Source organism: Gossypium arboreum, chromosome 10 (genome assembly GCF_025698485.1).
Source record: "Gossypium arboreum isolate Shixiya-1 chromosome 10, ASM2569848v2, whole genome shotgun sequence".
NCBI classification, from domain to species: Eukaryota; Viridiplantae; Streptophyta; class Magnoliopsida; order Malvales; family Malvaceae; genus Gossypium; species Gossypium arboreum.
Window position 1 is genome coordinate 3,417,759 of NC_069079.1, and position 16,527 is coordinate 3,434,285.

Consider the following 16,527-nt stretch of genomic DNA (forward strand, 5'->3'; position numbering starts at 1 on the left):
CCAAGGTTCGAGGATTAAAGATTTATAATTGAACTAACATATGAATATAATAGGATGATATAAGATGTTTGAAACTGATAAATTGAATTGAATAATTGTATAGATCAGAAATTGGACCAAATAAAAAATAATCAGGGTAAATGCAAAATTATCAAATAGTCATTGCAATTCAACTTGTTTGCTGATTTAACTAAATAAGTTCGTATGGTATGATTTTATTTAAGTTGTTATATACTTTAATTATGAATTTATGTATGTTTAATAATAATTTGAATTGTTTGCAACTTGGTACAAAAGGTAAGATATGGGCTAAATCGTAAAGAAATGATAAATTGCATATAATGAATAGTAATTTGAGATATTTAATGAATTAATAGAGGATTATGACTGATAGAATCATATTGGTGTGAATTTGATTGATTATCGAGATAGAAGACTAAATTAAATAATTTACAAAATATGAATGACCTTGTAATTAAATGTGATTTGGATAGAACTTGATTATACTATTACTGAATTATTATTCGTAGCTAAAGACGATGCAGGATTTTTGAAAGGGAAAGGAAAGACACAAGTCGGCGACGAGTGACGCAAGCTTTTGGGATCTATTTCTATGACCCGAAACTAATTTTAGTTAAAAACATATTCATGATACATTGGATTATATAACGTTAAGGTAAACTACTAATAGGTATTGAGTTGAAAATGCTAAGGGTGGAAGTGAATATTGAGACAAGGAATGAACTGAATAGTATAGAAAGTTGTATGAATTAATTAATATATGAAATTGAATATGAATAGCTATAGTATATAACAGAGCATGTACTTGGTGGAGTCTCTTGTGTTTTGCTAAGTTTGGGATGTTTGAGTTAGAAGCTAATAATGCTTATAATTATGGCAGTTAACATAATTTGATTATATGTTTTAATATTAGTATAGATGATATGCTATAAATATATAAGTTTGGAATGGAAATGTGGCATAAATGATAAGTGTCTTGTTGGTATAGGCATGTTATAAGCATGTTGTAATGCTTAAATAGGTGAATTGGTATGAGACCACTTAGTAATTGGTTAAAGTATTACGTGCATTCTTGACAAAAAATTATAGGATGAAATGTTAAAGTTGATAGGTAGAATGTATATGATTATTGATGTATGTTTTAGACATGTTTTATATGATAGGATGAAATGAATTAATTAAGTAGCTTAAATAAGTATGCGTAGGTAAGGTGAGCAACTGAGATATATTTGACAAACAGACGGCTTACATCCATTGTTATTGCCTTATTGGACAAGAAAATCAACCAAGATTTGGTTGTTTAATTTTACAAATATATATTTGACTGTGTGTGTGTTCAAGCTTCCTGCTTCCAAACAGAGAAATCTACTTTGGCATCTTGATGTAGGCAACATGAGCAAGTTTGGTTACCTTAACCAAAGTACCCAGCTCAGGAACCAGCAAACATTTGGAGGATTCCTCCCTGTAGAAGGACCCTAAGCACCCACAATCATTACTGCATTTAACTTTACAATCATTCAACTTCATGGGGCCATCTCCTTCTGTATATTTGCTAGTGAAATGCTCAACACCTACGACTTTATAATAACCCACGTTAGCAGCACTTTTACATGGCGATAATGCCGGTGGGGCACAGCTTTGGCTCCACCCTGTCAAACCTTTTAGCTTTGGACATGCCACGCATTGATTGTCATCACAAATTCCTAGTGAACCGCACTTCTTTGGTAGGTTGCACAGGCTTTCATGATCATCACCATCAAAGAGTTTAAACGTGGTCTCCCAAGCTCCCCAATCAACATTTTCATTGAATGTGTAGATCTTAAGGTTACCATCTGGTTCCACTCGAAGCAAAGAATATGTGCTATTGTATTTAGGCCTTGAAAAAACGTAGGTTCCTGAACTAGTAGAGCCTTTCATATCAAATGTGAACCCCAGCTCGTAAGTATAAGCTTGCTCGGTCTCAGGTTTGCAGTAAAATTTAAGGTTTGCTAAAGAACCTTGCCCATTTCCAAACTCATCGGACCTATGATAGAGCAAAGGCGATGCTGAATTCTTGGTTTTCTAGTACATCTTTAAAAATCTCTGCTCCATAACAAAGCTGTAAGGTCCTTCGGAGCCATCGGCAATAGACATGCGGCTAACAAGCTTGTTTGGACATTGGGTCTCAGGGTTTGGCCCACCAAAAGCGTGTCTGTCGGGTGCTCAAAACTCTGCCAAATAAATTTGCCCTTCTTATCATACAAAACCAAGTTACCATTTCGGAACACCCTTGTTGGCAATGGCCGTGCTACGGTGCCATCAGCATCGGCTAGCACTAGGTTTCCATCAGACCCGAAAGTTGGTGTGGCGTTTTCACGAACAGGCCTTCCTCGGTTGGCTTCCCAAACCCACCTCATTATAGACTCGGATCGGGGACTGCCCATTCTTAGTGCTAAGGTGAAAGCATTAGAAGTGGTGTTATAGAAGCATAATTGGAATGGGAATAAGTAAGTGAGTAGAGGACGATCGTCTGCCAAATACTCAACACTGTATTCTCCAAACTCACCTTCGTTTACATACCTGAAAGTACTAGAGGGTGGAACAATGGTATTGGCTACATTCGAAGCACCAAAGACTAAAAAGAAAATAGTGATTAAGGGAAGTGAAAATTCAGGCAAAGAGCAAGGCATGTTTGTTGCAATGGCGTTTAAGGGTTTTGTTGCTTTGTGGATGAGGGATGACGTTAATAGTGAATTTATAGTGAAGCCTTGATTCATTTATATGAGCCCAAAACTGGTGTGCCGTTCTCTTTCGATGGGTTATCAACAATCACCATTTTGTGAATTCGAGTACACACGTTCTGAATCACCAAATGTTGGTATTATGACTTTGACTCACCTCTACATTAACTAGATTCTTATTCTTTCCCACAAGAATTTTCTTTTCCAATGCTGTTATTTGGACAAGTGATATAATAATTTCCATTTAACTGAAACTATGTCGTAAAGTTTGAGCAAATGATTTCCATTTTATTTGTTATCTGAATTTAATGCGAAATAATTATAATACAAATTTAGTGATGAAAAAAAATTCCAGCTGGTTTACATTAAAAATGGTGCAGATAGATTTGTAGCTAATTAGTTCTCGTATGACCAAAGGACAACAATGGCACAGTTTTGAGGATAAGAGAATAATAATATAGGACAAAGGTTGCATTATGGAGGTAGCGTCCTTCTAATAAGACACATGTATTGTGGGTTTCATGGGTGGGTGTTTTGCCAAGGTTTTATCCGACCATTCCTTGTGAAATCGCCATAGTTGGATCTCATCCCATCCCCACCAGTGACAATAATAATATATATGAATGACACCAATCTTTTTAGTCGGTGTTTTTTATTAATAATGCGCAGTTTGCTTAATGATGATTACATATGGACAGTTTAGCAGAAATTGAGGATGCCAACGATGTGATTGTGATATTGTGAGGGTGGAAAGTGTAAAAAGGAGAAAGTTGAGGACTATTTTAAGGGTTTTACTAAGTCTTTAGTAGTCAATATTCTCTTAAAATATTGATGAAAACTTATTTAAATTTAAGGGTCCATCTAGCTTTATCACAGCCTCTTCCAAATATAAACCGCCGAATCTCATGATGACCGACCAGATTATTTAGTTAAGGCTAATGCTTTCTTAGATATAGGTCTCGTTTTCTAAATTGAATTTTAAATATGATTTTTTACCATTAATAATAATACTTCAATTTTATTTAATTCTTTTTAAATATAGTAAATATATTATGTGAATTATTTAAATATATATATCATATCATAATTTATGTAAACATTTTAAGAATATAAAAAATACAATTTCTAATAATTATAAATAATAATTATATTAAAATTGAATTTATAAATAAAACCTTGATTTAACATTTTAAGAAACTTTTAGTCTATAATTATGGACCCACTATTAACTTAATTTAATTATATTATATAACATTTTAATTTAATTTAATCATATTATATAATAATTAATTTAATTTAATTATCATATTACATACACTATTAATCACATCACATAATAACTTAATTTAAATTGATTTATTTATTTATTTTATTATACATATGATAGCATACATACACATATCATATATATCATCATATATATATATATATAATATAAAAGAAGAAACGAAATTATATATTAAAACATTAAGTTCTATGATAGTTATTTAATTTCTAAAATATTTCCTTTTTTCAGTTATTTTAAAGTATCCCCATTTTTGAATTAAAATTAAAAATAAATTATATTAATTAAAAAATATAAAAAGTAAATATTATTTTAATTTACATTTGGTTTATTAACACGAACAAATATATCATTTTACCTCATTTTAGCTAAAAAGAAAATAACGATGTAATATTTGGTAAAAACAAAATTGATTGTACCTTTATTTATTTTTAATAATTCATAATATTGTAATAATAACATATATAATTTCATATTATTATTTATATATTTTATAATTAAATTTAAATAAAATATTTAAAAGGTTATTTAATTAAAATTGAGTCGGGTGAAGTTAAAAATTTAATTGATACATATTTAATAAAATAAGAGTTATATAATATTCAAATAATAACAACAAAATAGTAATAATATAATAACAAAATGACATCAAAATAATAATAACAAAAATAGCCAGATTTGGGTCAAAAAAAATTATTCGAGGTTTGGCCTGTTTAGAAAATGAGTTCTATTTTTTTTTGTTTAAACCCATTTTTCAGGTCTATACTTCTGCTTAAACCCTCCAACCTTTCAGACAGATTTTTGAATTTGAGTGAGTGATCTGACCCATAATCTAGTCTATTGTAGACTTAAATAATTTATTTTTAATTACAAATTTACTAAATTAGTCGTAAAGCAAAATCGTTTATAAAAGGTAAAATAGAAATTATAGTAGTAATTACATATAAATTTTGTCAAACGTTTTTAAAATGAATGAGTTGCAGAATAATGAAATAGAATTAATTAAGGTAAAATTAGTAAATTTATTTTAATATAAATATGATTTGGATAGAGTGAAACTGAAATACTGAAATTAGGTTAACTAAGCTGTAGGCCGATGAGGCAGCTACTTCGAACCTGACACATAATTTTCTTTTCCTGTTGGCTTTGATGTGGGGTTTAAATCATTCAAAAGCATGGCCAAAAGAAAACAGGACAAGAATTACCATACAAAAGTCCTTACATCCCCTTTCCGTTTGATATGTTTGGCTTTATAATTAACATGTAACAATTTCTCTTTCCATAATTTAAATTTACTCACTGACAACATACAGGTTTTTTAAAAATAATGTGCAGGTGTAGTTAATAACTTTAGATCCAAAAATATAAAGATAATATAAAATCCATATAATTACTTCATATATAAATTTACATAATTATCCATCAACTTGTTTTTCTTTTAAAACTTTTTATGAGTGTGAAAAGGAATTATTCATTTAACTTATTTATCATGTTGACATTCCCTAAATAATTAGTCAATTTTCATAATTAGTGCTTGTGTTATGTATAAGTTGCATATTTAGTCTTTATACTCTAATTTGATATTTTTAATTCTATACTTTTCAAATTTTGAAATTTCAATATTGACATAAAATAATATCCACTAAATTCATTAAGTTAAATTTTATTATTTTTAAAATCTTATGCAACAAATATATTATCACATATATAATATCATATCAACTCGTTATTTTTCACGTGATGCTTGCAAAAAGGCCACATTATTTTTAACTAATGATCTAATAATTACCATTTGACTACAACCACAATGCTCAGGAGTGAAATTTCAGAAGGTTGAAATTGATCAATTAGAGTATAGGAACTAAATTAATAACTTATGCATAACAGATAGACTAATAGCAGAATTTAACCTTATTATATGCATACGAGATTTCACCCCAGGGACACGCACGTCATTTTTTTGAAAATAGAAGGCCAATCCCGTACTTTCGACCAAACAAAATCTGGCCTTTCGCCTGTCGACTGTAGTAACAAAATGACTTGGAGAGAATGCCTTGCAGTGTGGGCGATGTCGTCTTCATCTTCTTTATCTTCCCTTTCTTTCTCTCTTTCAGAAGTTAGTTAAGATAGCTCCAATCTCTCCAACTACTATTTTTTCCTCTATTTAGCAATACCACAAAAAATTACATTGAAACATTTTATAGTCTCATTCTTTCTCTTTTTAATTCAATTAATACACTGTTATTTTCATTTTTTTTCTTTTGAATTTCTTGAGAGAAATTTCGAAAATGCCTCTGGTTAGAGCTGAAGTAAGGAACGAGTATCGGCTTGGTAAGCCGGAGCTTTACAAGGAAGCTATTAGGGAAGATCCTAAAGCTGTTCTCGATGGCGTCGTCGTTGCCGGTCTAGTCGGGATCTTACGGCAATTAGGCGACCTAGCTGAGTATGTTTATACTTTTTTTATTCGGTTTATTGGATTTTTCAATTTGAAATTTTTTCTTTGTTTGCTTGCATGCTAAGAATTAGTACGAATTGAAAGGCAAAGGCTTGTATTAGTTGCTCGTTATGTTTATAGGATATTCGTATTGCTTCTCTAACTGCTTAGGTTTTTGAATTTGAATTATTTGTTTGAACGGCCGTAATTAACTGTTGTGATTCGGTTGTTATGCTGTAGATTTGCAGCTGAGGTTTTTCATGGATTACAAGAGCAAGTAATAAGCACAGCTTCTAGAAGTCATAAATTGACAGTTCGTGTGCAGCGGATTGAAGCCGCGCTTCCGCCCCTTGAGAAGGCTGTTCTTTCCCAAACAAGTCATATACACTTTGCTTACACAGCTGGTATGGCCTCTGTACATGTCTTTTGCTCGGAAAGCCTCTGATGTTTCTCGGTATATATTGTTTCTTTTACATTTTTTTACTGTTAAAGAGATGCCTGAATTTGGTACATTCTTTTTTTCATCTTGTCTGTTTTAGTGATGTAGTATGCTTTTATGCTTTTGTCTTCTGGCATTTTATTTGTTACCTGAGTATGGTTCGAGAGACATAGTCTCTAATTTCACTAGTATAGATGAGATTATTGCTGAAAGACATCTTATTTATTGAATTTCAAATAGTCAATATGAACTTGATTTCAAGGGCCTCAGTTGTAGTCAATCAGGTAGCATCACTTATCAGTTGCTGCTGACACTTGTAGCAGTTTTCAGGTACCAAGACCACTATATTGAAAGTAGATCTATGACATTGGAAACATAATTGATAGGAAAAATGCTTATTCATTCAAGTCCTTGGAAGGTTTACATTGATTCCATAATAATGGACCTTGAAATGTTTCAAAATGTTTGCTCTATCAATTTTATCTTTCTTTCTTTTTTCTTTTCTTTTTTTTTTTTTTTTTTTTGTAGTTGTATATAAATATCTGTTATTTCCTTTTGCAGAACATTGTGTATGATACACCTTATGTTTAGGAATCACGAAACAAGGAGAACAACATTGTTTCTTTCTTAATTTCACACAAACTAGTTTCAAATTTGGATCTTTTGTATTAGCTATTGGAAACTTTTATCTTTCTATTGAAATCTTTATGGAGAGCAGTTGCCCTTGCTGTACAGGTTCCCAGTGGCATCCTCGCATGCTCAATGAGAAAAATCATTTCATCTCCAATGACTTGCCACGTTTTATTATGGATTCCTATGAAGTTTGTCGTGACCCTCCACCTCTGCACTTGCTTGACAAGTATACATCCACTCCCCCTTTTTGCAATTAAAAACATGTTCAAGCAATGGGTTTGTTGTGTGTGTGTGTGTGCATGCGCACATGCATGTGCGTGTCTATGTGTGTTCGGTGTGTTTGTGTGTTGTTTTGAATTCTTTCTTCTGCTTTGCAATCAGATTTGATGCTGGTGGCCCTGGATCTTGTTTGAAGAGATATTCAGATTCAACTTACTTCAAGAAAGCATCAGGTATCTCCATAGAAGAAGATGCTGAGAAAGACCCGAGAAATAGGAAGACTCGTAAAAGCGAGGTATTATTACCCGTCCAGGCATAGAATCTTGATATCTTGGGAAATATTTATCTACCTTTCAATCAATTTTCAAATGTATTGACTCTCAATTCATGTTAATCAAGTAATTAATTAGTTTACTCTTTTGTCAAATTAAATTCTTCACTCCACAATTACTAGGAGTGTATTTGTTTATGGGGCTCCTATATGTGGAGGTACACTTCATGCATACATAACCTTTTCAGGCTCATAGTTCCAACTGAATAGTCTAGGTGTTCTTCAATTTGGAATTATTTCTGAATTAAAATTGTGAATCTTGAACAGAAAAGAAGATCATCTCACAGGAGTAGCAAACTATCACGTGGTGTATCATTATTGAATCATAGTGGCAGGTATTTTACATGTATATCTGTACAAATGCATATGTGCACTCTCAGTCTCACAGACAAGCATATCAGCACAAATGCATGTGCATTTGCATATGACTTATTTCATTGAAAAAAGCTCTATATAATTGAGGATTACATGAAATCTGACAATGCAGAATGCAGTTTACTTCTCCGGTTGATAATGGGCGAATTTCTTCCTCTCAAACTGCATCTACAGTTGACATGGCACTGAAATCTGAAGTGGGAGAGCATTCCAGTTCATTTGATTCAAGAACTGGCTCTGGATATAATGAATCTGTTTCTGAACTGGGTTCATCCATGCTTCCTGAGGAACATGAACCCAAGGAACTTTCTTCAAGGTTGATGCATGAAACTGATACCCTTGGTTCAGATTTTCCTGTTCAACAAACTCGGGTTATAGATGATAACTTTTCAGTTAGTTCATCACAAGAGCAGATTTCTCCAAGTCCATCTTATTTAACGTGGGATGAAAAAGCAGAAATAGTGGAGTCCAAAGCAGGAAATTGGGACAGAGGTGAAGTTCCAGAGATGAACTTTGACGTAGATGTGCAGGAAACTGGAGTTGCCAATATTGTAGATGGTGACCAAATGGATATCCCGTCCAATCACATGGATTCTGTCCGATCAAGTTCTATTGAGAACCAAAATTATGAAATTGAAAGTGAACCAGAATATTACATGGATGCACTGAACACAATAGAATCAGAATCTGAAAATGATATAGGGTGCCAGTGCCATACAAAACGAGAAGTGGAACAGTGGTCTGAAAAAGATGTTGAATGCCAAACAAAATGCGAAGTGGAGCAGAATGACGGTGCTAACCATGTTAACAATAAGAACAGAGAAGATGGGATCCTGGCGGTTACAGATGATAATGCAGACCGTCATCAATCTATAATTGAATCCTCTGCCTCATCCAATATCATTTCAAGCAATGAGATCTCCATGAGTTTACCTGATCCAGTTCCCTCAGCGAATTTTGCCAGTGAGCAGATGTTGCAAATCTTAGGGAAATCTTCTGATCCTGACAATTTATCCCATTCTGGTTTATACATGAGTGATGAAATTCATAAAAATTCACAAGTGGTATCTGTCATCAGTAATCCATTTGAATCCTCTGCCTCATCCGATATCATTTTAAGTGAAGAGATCTCCACGAGTTTACCTGATCCAGTTTCCTCGCAGAATTTTGCCAGTGAACATATGTTGCAAATCTCAGGGAAATCTTCTGATACTGACAATTTACCCTGTACTGATTTATACATGAGTGATGAAATTCAAAAAAATTCTCAAGTGGAATCTGTCATCAATGATCCATTTGAATCCTCTGCCTCATCCAATATCATTGCAAGCAATGGGATCTCCACAAGTTTACCTGATCCAATTTCCTCACAGAATTTTGCCAGTGAGCAGATGTTGCAAATCTCTGGGAAATCTTCTGATCCTGTCAATTTACCCTGTACTGATTTATACATGAGTGGTGAAATTCATAAAAATTCACAAGTGGAATCTGTCATTAGTGATCCATTTGTATCCTCTGCCTCATCCAATATCATCTCTAACAATGGGATCTCCATGAGTTTACCTGATCCAGTTTCCTCACAGAATTTTGCCGGTGAACATATGTTGCAAAACTCGGGGGAATCTTCTGATCCTGACAATTTACCATGTACTGATTTATGCACAAGTGATGAAATTCATAAAATTTCACAAGTGGAATCTGTCATCAGTCATCCATCATCATCCTCTGGCTCTTCAGTTTCTGATCCAGCTAGTGATAGAATCATAAACAGTGTGAGGGACTCTCAAAACTCCCATAGAGAATTTTGTGGTGTGAATTCAGTAGGGTTCTGGACAAATGGTGGTCTTTTGGGACTTCAGCCATCAAAACCTCCTGATTTTACTGTATCAACTACAGGGCAGGGCTCTGCAGCCAAAACTAGTGAGGCATTTGGTCCTCAAAATCTAACTGTTGTGGCTTTGCACGATGGACCCAAAGGAAATTCAAGAAAAGCTGTTGAGAATGCAGAAAGTACTGAGAAGGTTCCTGGTTCATGTAGTGAGAAAACTTCCCTTCCGATTGCTGATTTAGATGTTAACCTTGAAAAACCTGATACATCTCATCGTAATAGTAGTCTTGATAATTTAAATGGTGTTGGCTTGAGCTTAAACTCTTCATTCTCACACGGAAACAAGCACCCAGTCAATCCTAATGTTAGAGCTGCATCTATCGAATCTGATGAGGAGAATGATGACAACTCATCTAGTATGTTTGGACTTGGTCGTAAGTTACTTGTAAATGGTTTTCACAGAAAAGTGTCGATTAACCATGATGTTGAATCTGAACCAGCCACTTCTACTAAAATTGGGGTGTCTGAGCAGAGGAATGGGCAACAGAGCACCTCAAATCAGAAAATTCCTTGGACAACCTTCAGTCAGCAGTATGGAAATGGATCTCCTGTAAATTCGCTTACTTCTTCTCCACCACTTGAACATATGAAAATATCTTTCAACCCCATAGATGGATTTGAGACTTCTAAACTCAGATTGCAATTCCCTGATGCGAATCATTGTCAGGAAAGCGTTAGGGATATGTTTCCTGCTTTCCAATTGGTCCCAGTGCCTGCCATTCCTGTGCATGATGTTGCTTCAGACTCTGATGATGACACTTTCTGCAGATCAGCCCCTTACATGTCAGATGATTGTCTTAGTCATTGCTCTGAGTCAATTTCTGAGCAATGGGAATCTGGAGAAACCCCTGCAAGCAATGACCCTGAGCTGTATGATGCATTAAGCAGATTGTCATCAATGGAATCTATTTCAAGCTCTTTACAAATTAGGGAAGCTGCCATCAATAGTATCCATGTTAATGGGGGAAACAAAAGTGTAATTCATGGGAGTGGTGCAGAACCATCTCTATTTGTGTTGCCTGATCTCCCAAGTTTTGATACTATTAACCCTGTACTACAGGATGAAACCAAAAGCAATTCCAATCAAAAGAAACATCTAGAATTGCAAAATACAATGGACCTCACATCAGTATCTCCAACACCTCCTCCTGCACAATGGCGTGTTTCAAAACCCTGCTTTGATGAGGCTGAAGAAAGACAACATGCATTATCAGAGTCACTCAGACATGACCTTGATCTGAAACTTTTAGGATCTACCGTCTCTCAGAAGCCCAAATCACCCTCATTTAATCAACAACAAATAGATGATGCAATTGCATTAAAACCAGAAAAGAAGGTATTTTATCAGTGTTGTCAATTTTTTTAAGGAAATTGAAAATTATTGTGAAGTCGAAACTCCTTGTATATAAATCATCAAAAAATTGTGCATGCATTAGGTGAACGAAGAGAAGTTGAATAGGCAGAAAGAGGCAAACCAGCAGATTAGTGGCCAAGGGGTGGATGAGAAGGAAGAATTCTTGCATCAGATCAGAAGTAAAGTAAGTAGTCATTCCTTTACTTTGGATATACTTTTGTAGATGAGAATTTTTAGTTCTTTGAAGAAACAATTTCTTTGATCAAATTCCAGAAAAGAATAGAAATATAAGCAGAAAATAGCTATGTAAGTACTTCTAAAATATTGTCATAATTTCATGGTTTGCATTATAAAAAGATATCAAATTTAAAATAATGATTTCATCTGCCATTGCGATTGTTTTGAGATATAAGAGCTTCCCTATACTATTCCTCTCTTTCTCCTATAGAAAGGAGAAAAGAAAAATAAGTGCCTTTGGCATGGGAACAAGCTAAACTGCCGGAGTCCATTGGTGTTGTTTTGAACATATTTTGTGTTTCTTCTTTGTTTGTGAATATCTTGATACTGCTATGATATCTTCATGTTAGCAGTTGGATTTTGTTTAACTGTTTTGAATTAGGGTAATCCATATATAAATGTGCAGTGTCATGTATCAAGCATTATACTGGCTGTTGCGAAAAATTGGAGTACAATTCATTCACTTGCTTTGTATTCTTTGTTATTTCAGTCTTTCAACCTAAGACCCACGGTTACTGCAAAACCATCTGGTACTTCTGGTGCCCCCACCAATGTCTCAGTCATCACGATTTTGCAGAAAGCAAATGCAATCCGTCAGGTTTCCAATTTTCCTCTTTCACCATTTCTTTCCATTTGTTTTATTATGAATTGAAGCATTAAATTAACTATTGGGAAACTTGTTCAGGCTGTTGGGAGTGATGACGATGAAGATGAGGATAACTGGAGCGACAATTAATTATTTTGGAACATGGATGCATAAGATAATTGCAAGTAAATCCTGCCAGTCTCCATTGAGTATTTTTCACAATTGGGTGAGTTTTTTTGACATGTGTATAATCCTTGTTTCTTCTTGTAATTAGTTAGTGGCACTCATCTTGTACCTAGTAGCAATCGTTTGCATTCATTTTTTGAATGTTTAATGTTTCGAGCAGGTATTTAAGGATTTTAGTATCCAGTCTATAACATATTTTGTCCATTACTTTTCATTTGTTTCAATACACCCATCATTATCATTTACATATTTTTTTCCATTACTTTTCATTTGTTCCAATACACCCATCATTATCATTTACATTTTTTTGTCCATTACTTTTCTTGCAATTGTTATGTTCTTCGGTTGACATGTCTAAGAAAAGCATCTAATTTTGGCCATCAAATAGAAGGAAACGGCAGAGCCTATCATCGTCTTTAGAACAAGGATCTTGCCAGTTTATGCAGCAAAGAAATAATTATTGCAATTGCCCGTCTGTCTTGCTTAAAAGTGTTATCTTAAAGGCAGTTTTCAACGGATGCAAAAACAGAGCAGTGCCTGCTAATTGCTTGGGTTTGAATCACTGCTTTCTTTGTGTTTGGCATTGAAATGTTCAATGTCTTCTTTTTTTAATCTAAAAACTTTAGTGTTCTTGTTTTTTTTTTTAATCTTCACAAACTAGACCAATAAAGTCTCTTGGAATCTTTCATGATAAAGGAAAATGATTAGAATATTGGGTTTTCTTCTTGCTTTTGGTTAATCTGTCATATGGTACTTCATATATTTTTAATATGCCATTTAATATGCTTTTTTTCTTCTTTTCTCTGCCGAGAATAAAGGGATAAGATCCACCGGCATCAAATATAAATAAATAAAGAGTTGACGAAAATTGAGGCCAACCTTCCCATGTTAAAAGCTAAAATAGTTTTTGCTGCAACAGGTTTGGAGCTCTCCATAGCTGCCTTTGAATTAAACCCTCTTTTTGATCGAGCCATTGCCATGGATGGACAAAGTTGTGATATTGATTCAACCAGGTTTGGCTTTGGTTACCATGTGTTAACAAATGTTGTATAAATTTCTCACAAACAAAAGATTGAAAACAACATGCATCCATCTAGATCAGGTTTCTCAACTTTGTTTTATTATATTAAGTCTATGGTTTCTGCTTTTGTCTAAACAAAAGCTCCCAAACTACCTATAAGTAGCTGTGATTGGTAAAGGGAAGAAAAAAAATTAAAAAGAATTTACTTTTAAATAAAGCAATAAAGTAAAGAGTAGACTAGAGACTTTCTTAATTGATTCACTTTTATTAAAGCAACTTGATATAATCAAGAACCAAAATAACAAGCAACATGGTACTAAATCTTTAATTTCATCTCCATAAATATATATCTTATACAACTTGATTAAGGAGGTCGGTCACTCTTTATCTTTTGAATAAAATGGTTTCAAATCCACAAATTTTCATCTTAGCCCTACAATTTTCTCTGATGTCACAAGGAAGTCACTTGGAAATGATTTATTGTTGCATAAAAATGTCAAAAGAAACATAGAAGAAGCCAAAGTTATTCTTTCTACTTTTTGGGCGTTTGAAGTGAAAAGAAAAACAATGAGCTTAATAAATGGGTGTCCCTAAAAAGATGTATATATATTTCTTTAAATCTTTTTGAATAATTAATAAAAAGAGAGACTTCCAAAGCATTGAAAAGAGGAAGTACATCTTTTTTCTTTTTTCTTTTCCAACTAAAATAAACGAAAATGCTTATTTGTCTACATTATATAATTGGAAAAGGTGTGGAAATTATGAGGCAACTTTTGCATTAATTTAATAAGATTCCTTTATTAATAAATAAAAGGAATAGATTAAGCCCATATCAAAACTACTTTTCCCTTGGAAAAAGAAAATATTTGCAACAAATTTATCATCAACGTTCATTGCAACCTGCAAAAAGAATGCAGCCTGCGATGCTTGTTTAAGCAAAAAAAAAAAAAAAGGTTTTGCAATTGAATACATGATTATCTATATCCAACTTTATAAATTATTAATAATGTTTCAATTTTAAAGATTCAAGTTCGAGTATCGTGAAAAATAATAAAAATACACTCTTACCAAACTTCATAGTAGCTCCTAGTGAGAAAAGAAAAAGGATATTTCTTGAGAAGAACCAAGTGCTTATGCTTTATTGATTTCTTTTATAAGAAAAAGAAACCATTGATCAGCATGTACCCATCATTTCATGCATCTAGTAGTGGAATTCACTCTTTTCTTTTACCTTTTGGAAAAAAGAAATCTCTTTTTCTTAGATTTGTTATAATCTTACAAAAGAAAACAAAGAAAAGTAAAATTCTAGATTTTCAAACCCTAAGTCAGAAAGTTTAAGCTTTTTTATCACATCTATATTTTATATGTACGTTTCCATTAGAACCAAAACTTTATCTCTTTATGCTCTAATTCTCCATCACTTTTGACATTTTTGTTAGCAAACCTACCAAGGATTAGGACCCATATTTTGAACAATTTCTTTATTCCCCCCAATTTTTTATTTATTATCTTGAATATTTGATTACGTGGAGTAATGATGTGGACAAAAAGCTGATCATCATCTTTTCCACGCCACCTACTTTGTTCTTGTCCTTGACGGCTACTTCCTTCACATGGTCCTTTCTTTTTCCTTTTCAATTCCTAGCACTTTTCCCACTTTTTCCTCGTCATATATTTATATAAACCACTCTGGAAAACACCCTTTCACCCCAACCCCAAGAAACTACTCTCCTTTCTCTAAATGGTTATGGCTGGCCAAGAAGCTGATGGTCAAGGAATCAAGCTATTTGGGAAAACAATTACGTTGCATGGAAGACAAGTAGTAAAAGAAGAGCAAAACAAAGAAGATCATCATCATCATCATCCAACGGTATCCAAGAGGCCAGATAAGATCATACCATGTCCTAGATGCAAGAGCATGGAGACTAAATTTTGTTACTTCAATAACTACAACGTTAACCAGCCCAGACATTTCTGTAAAGGTTGTCAGAGGTATTGGACGGCAGGTGGGGCACTTAGGAACGTTCCGGTTGGGGCTGGTCGTCGGAAAGTTAAGCCACCGGGTCGTGATCTTGGTGGGTTCTCGGAAGGGTGTTTGTATGATGATGGGTCTAGTGGGCTGGTACAACAGTTTGAGTTGGAAGGGATTGTGTTAGATGAGTGGCATGTAGCGGCATCGAATGGTGGTTTCCGGCAAGTGTTTCCGATGAAACGGAGGCGGATAAGTTGCTCAGGTGGTCAACCTTATTGATCTTAAATAGTAGAATTTCATAATTATTACTTTAGGTTTTCATTTCATTTTTGTTTTGCCTGCAAATGTTTCAACAATGATTAAAAATTGTATGGATTGTAGACTAATGTAAATATACAGCTGGCCTTTGATTAATCAGTATTCTAATATCAATTATATCGTTAGGTACTTAAAAATGTGCAAAACCCAATAAATACGTTTGATAGCTAACTCAATAATAAATTATATTGTTGAGGGAAAAAATTATATAAAATAGTAACATTACGTTATCTGTATCTTTTTTCAATAATTCATTGTCACATCAGCAACCAATTAAAGTAGTTGAGATATTAAATTACTCAATTGATGAATTAGACTAGCTTTAGCTCTATTAAGATTTTTATTTTCATTTTCCATCATCCGATTACTTATAAGGCCTTAGTATTCAGAGTTATGTGTTGTTAATTAGGGTTCATGTGAGTATCATATGTCATGTGGGTAGTTCAAAATTAACATTCTAAAAAGAGGATTTATTTAATAAAAAATTTGAGAAGATGATATTCTTCTA

General features: G+C 33.5%; 2 protein-coding genes and 1 pseudogene across 6 annotated transcripts; 2 read left to right on the forward strand and 1 right to left on the reverse strand.

Moving 5' to 3' along the window:
• Positions 1-1,309: 1,309 nt before the first annotated feature.
• Positions 1,310-2,690, reverse strand: LOC108488287 (epidermis-specific secreted glycoprotein EP1-like; annotated as a pseudogene).
• A 3,286-nt stretch (positions 2,691-5,976) lies between these two features.
• On the forward strand, positions 5,977-13,964 carry LOC108489471 (protein SCAR3). 5 transcript variants are annotated; one of them, XR_001871969.2, is made up of 10 exons: positions 5,977-6,469; positions 6,701-6,864; positions 7,635-7,758; positions 7,914-8,046; positions 8,350-8,417; positions 8,570-11,681; positions 11,782-11,883; positions 12,427-12,534; positions 12,622-12,748; positions 13,628-13,964. XR_001871969.2 is itself a non-coding variant. In XM_017794041.2 (9 exons), exons 1-9 carry the CDS (start codon positions 6,315-6,317, stop codon positions 12,670-12,672), a joined length of 4,017 nt encoding a protein of 1,338 aa, XP_017649530.1. In that variant the 5' UTR covers positions 6,021-6,314; the 3' UTR covers positions 12,673-13,964. The 5 variants fall into 5 exon arrangements, 1 of the variants encoding a protein (XP_017649530.1); XR_008272275.1 differs by having other exon boundaries at positions 6,021-6,469; positions 13,613-13,964; XR_001871970.2 differs by lacking the exon at positions 13,628-13,964 and adding an exon at positions 13,097-13,418 and having other exon boundaries at positions 6,021-6,469.
• A 1,418-nt stretch (positions 13,965-15,382) lies between these two features.
• LOC108488928 (dof zinc finger protein DOF1.5) lies at positions 15,383-16,156 on the forward strand. Its single transcript, XM_017793198.2, has one exon. It carries the CDS (start codon positions 15,471-15,473, stop codon positions 15,978-15,980), a length of 510 nt encoding a protein of 169 aa, XP_017648687.1. The 5' UTR covers positions 15,383-15,470; the 3' UTR covers positions 15,981-16,156.
• The last annotated feature ends 371 nt before the right edge of the window (positions 16,157-16,527 follow it).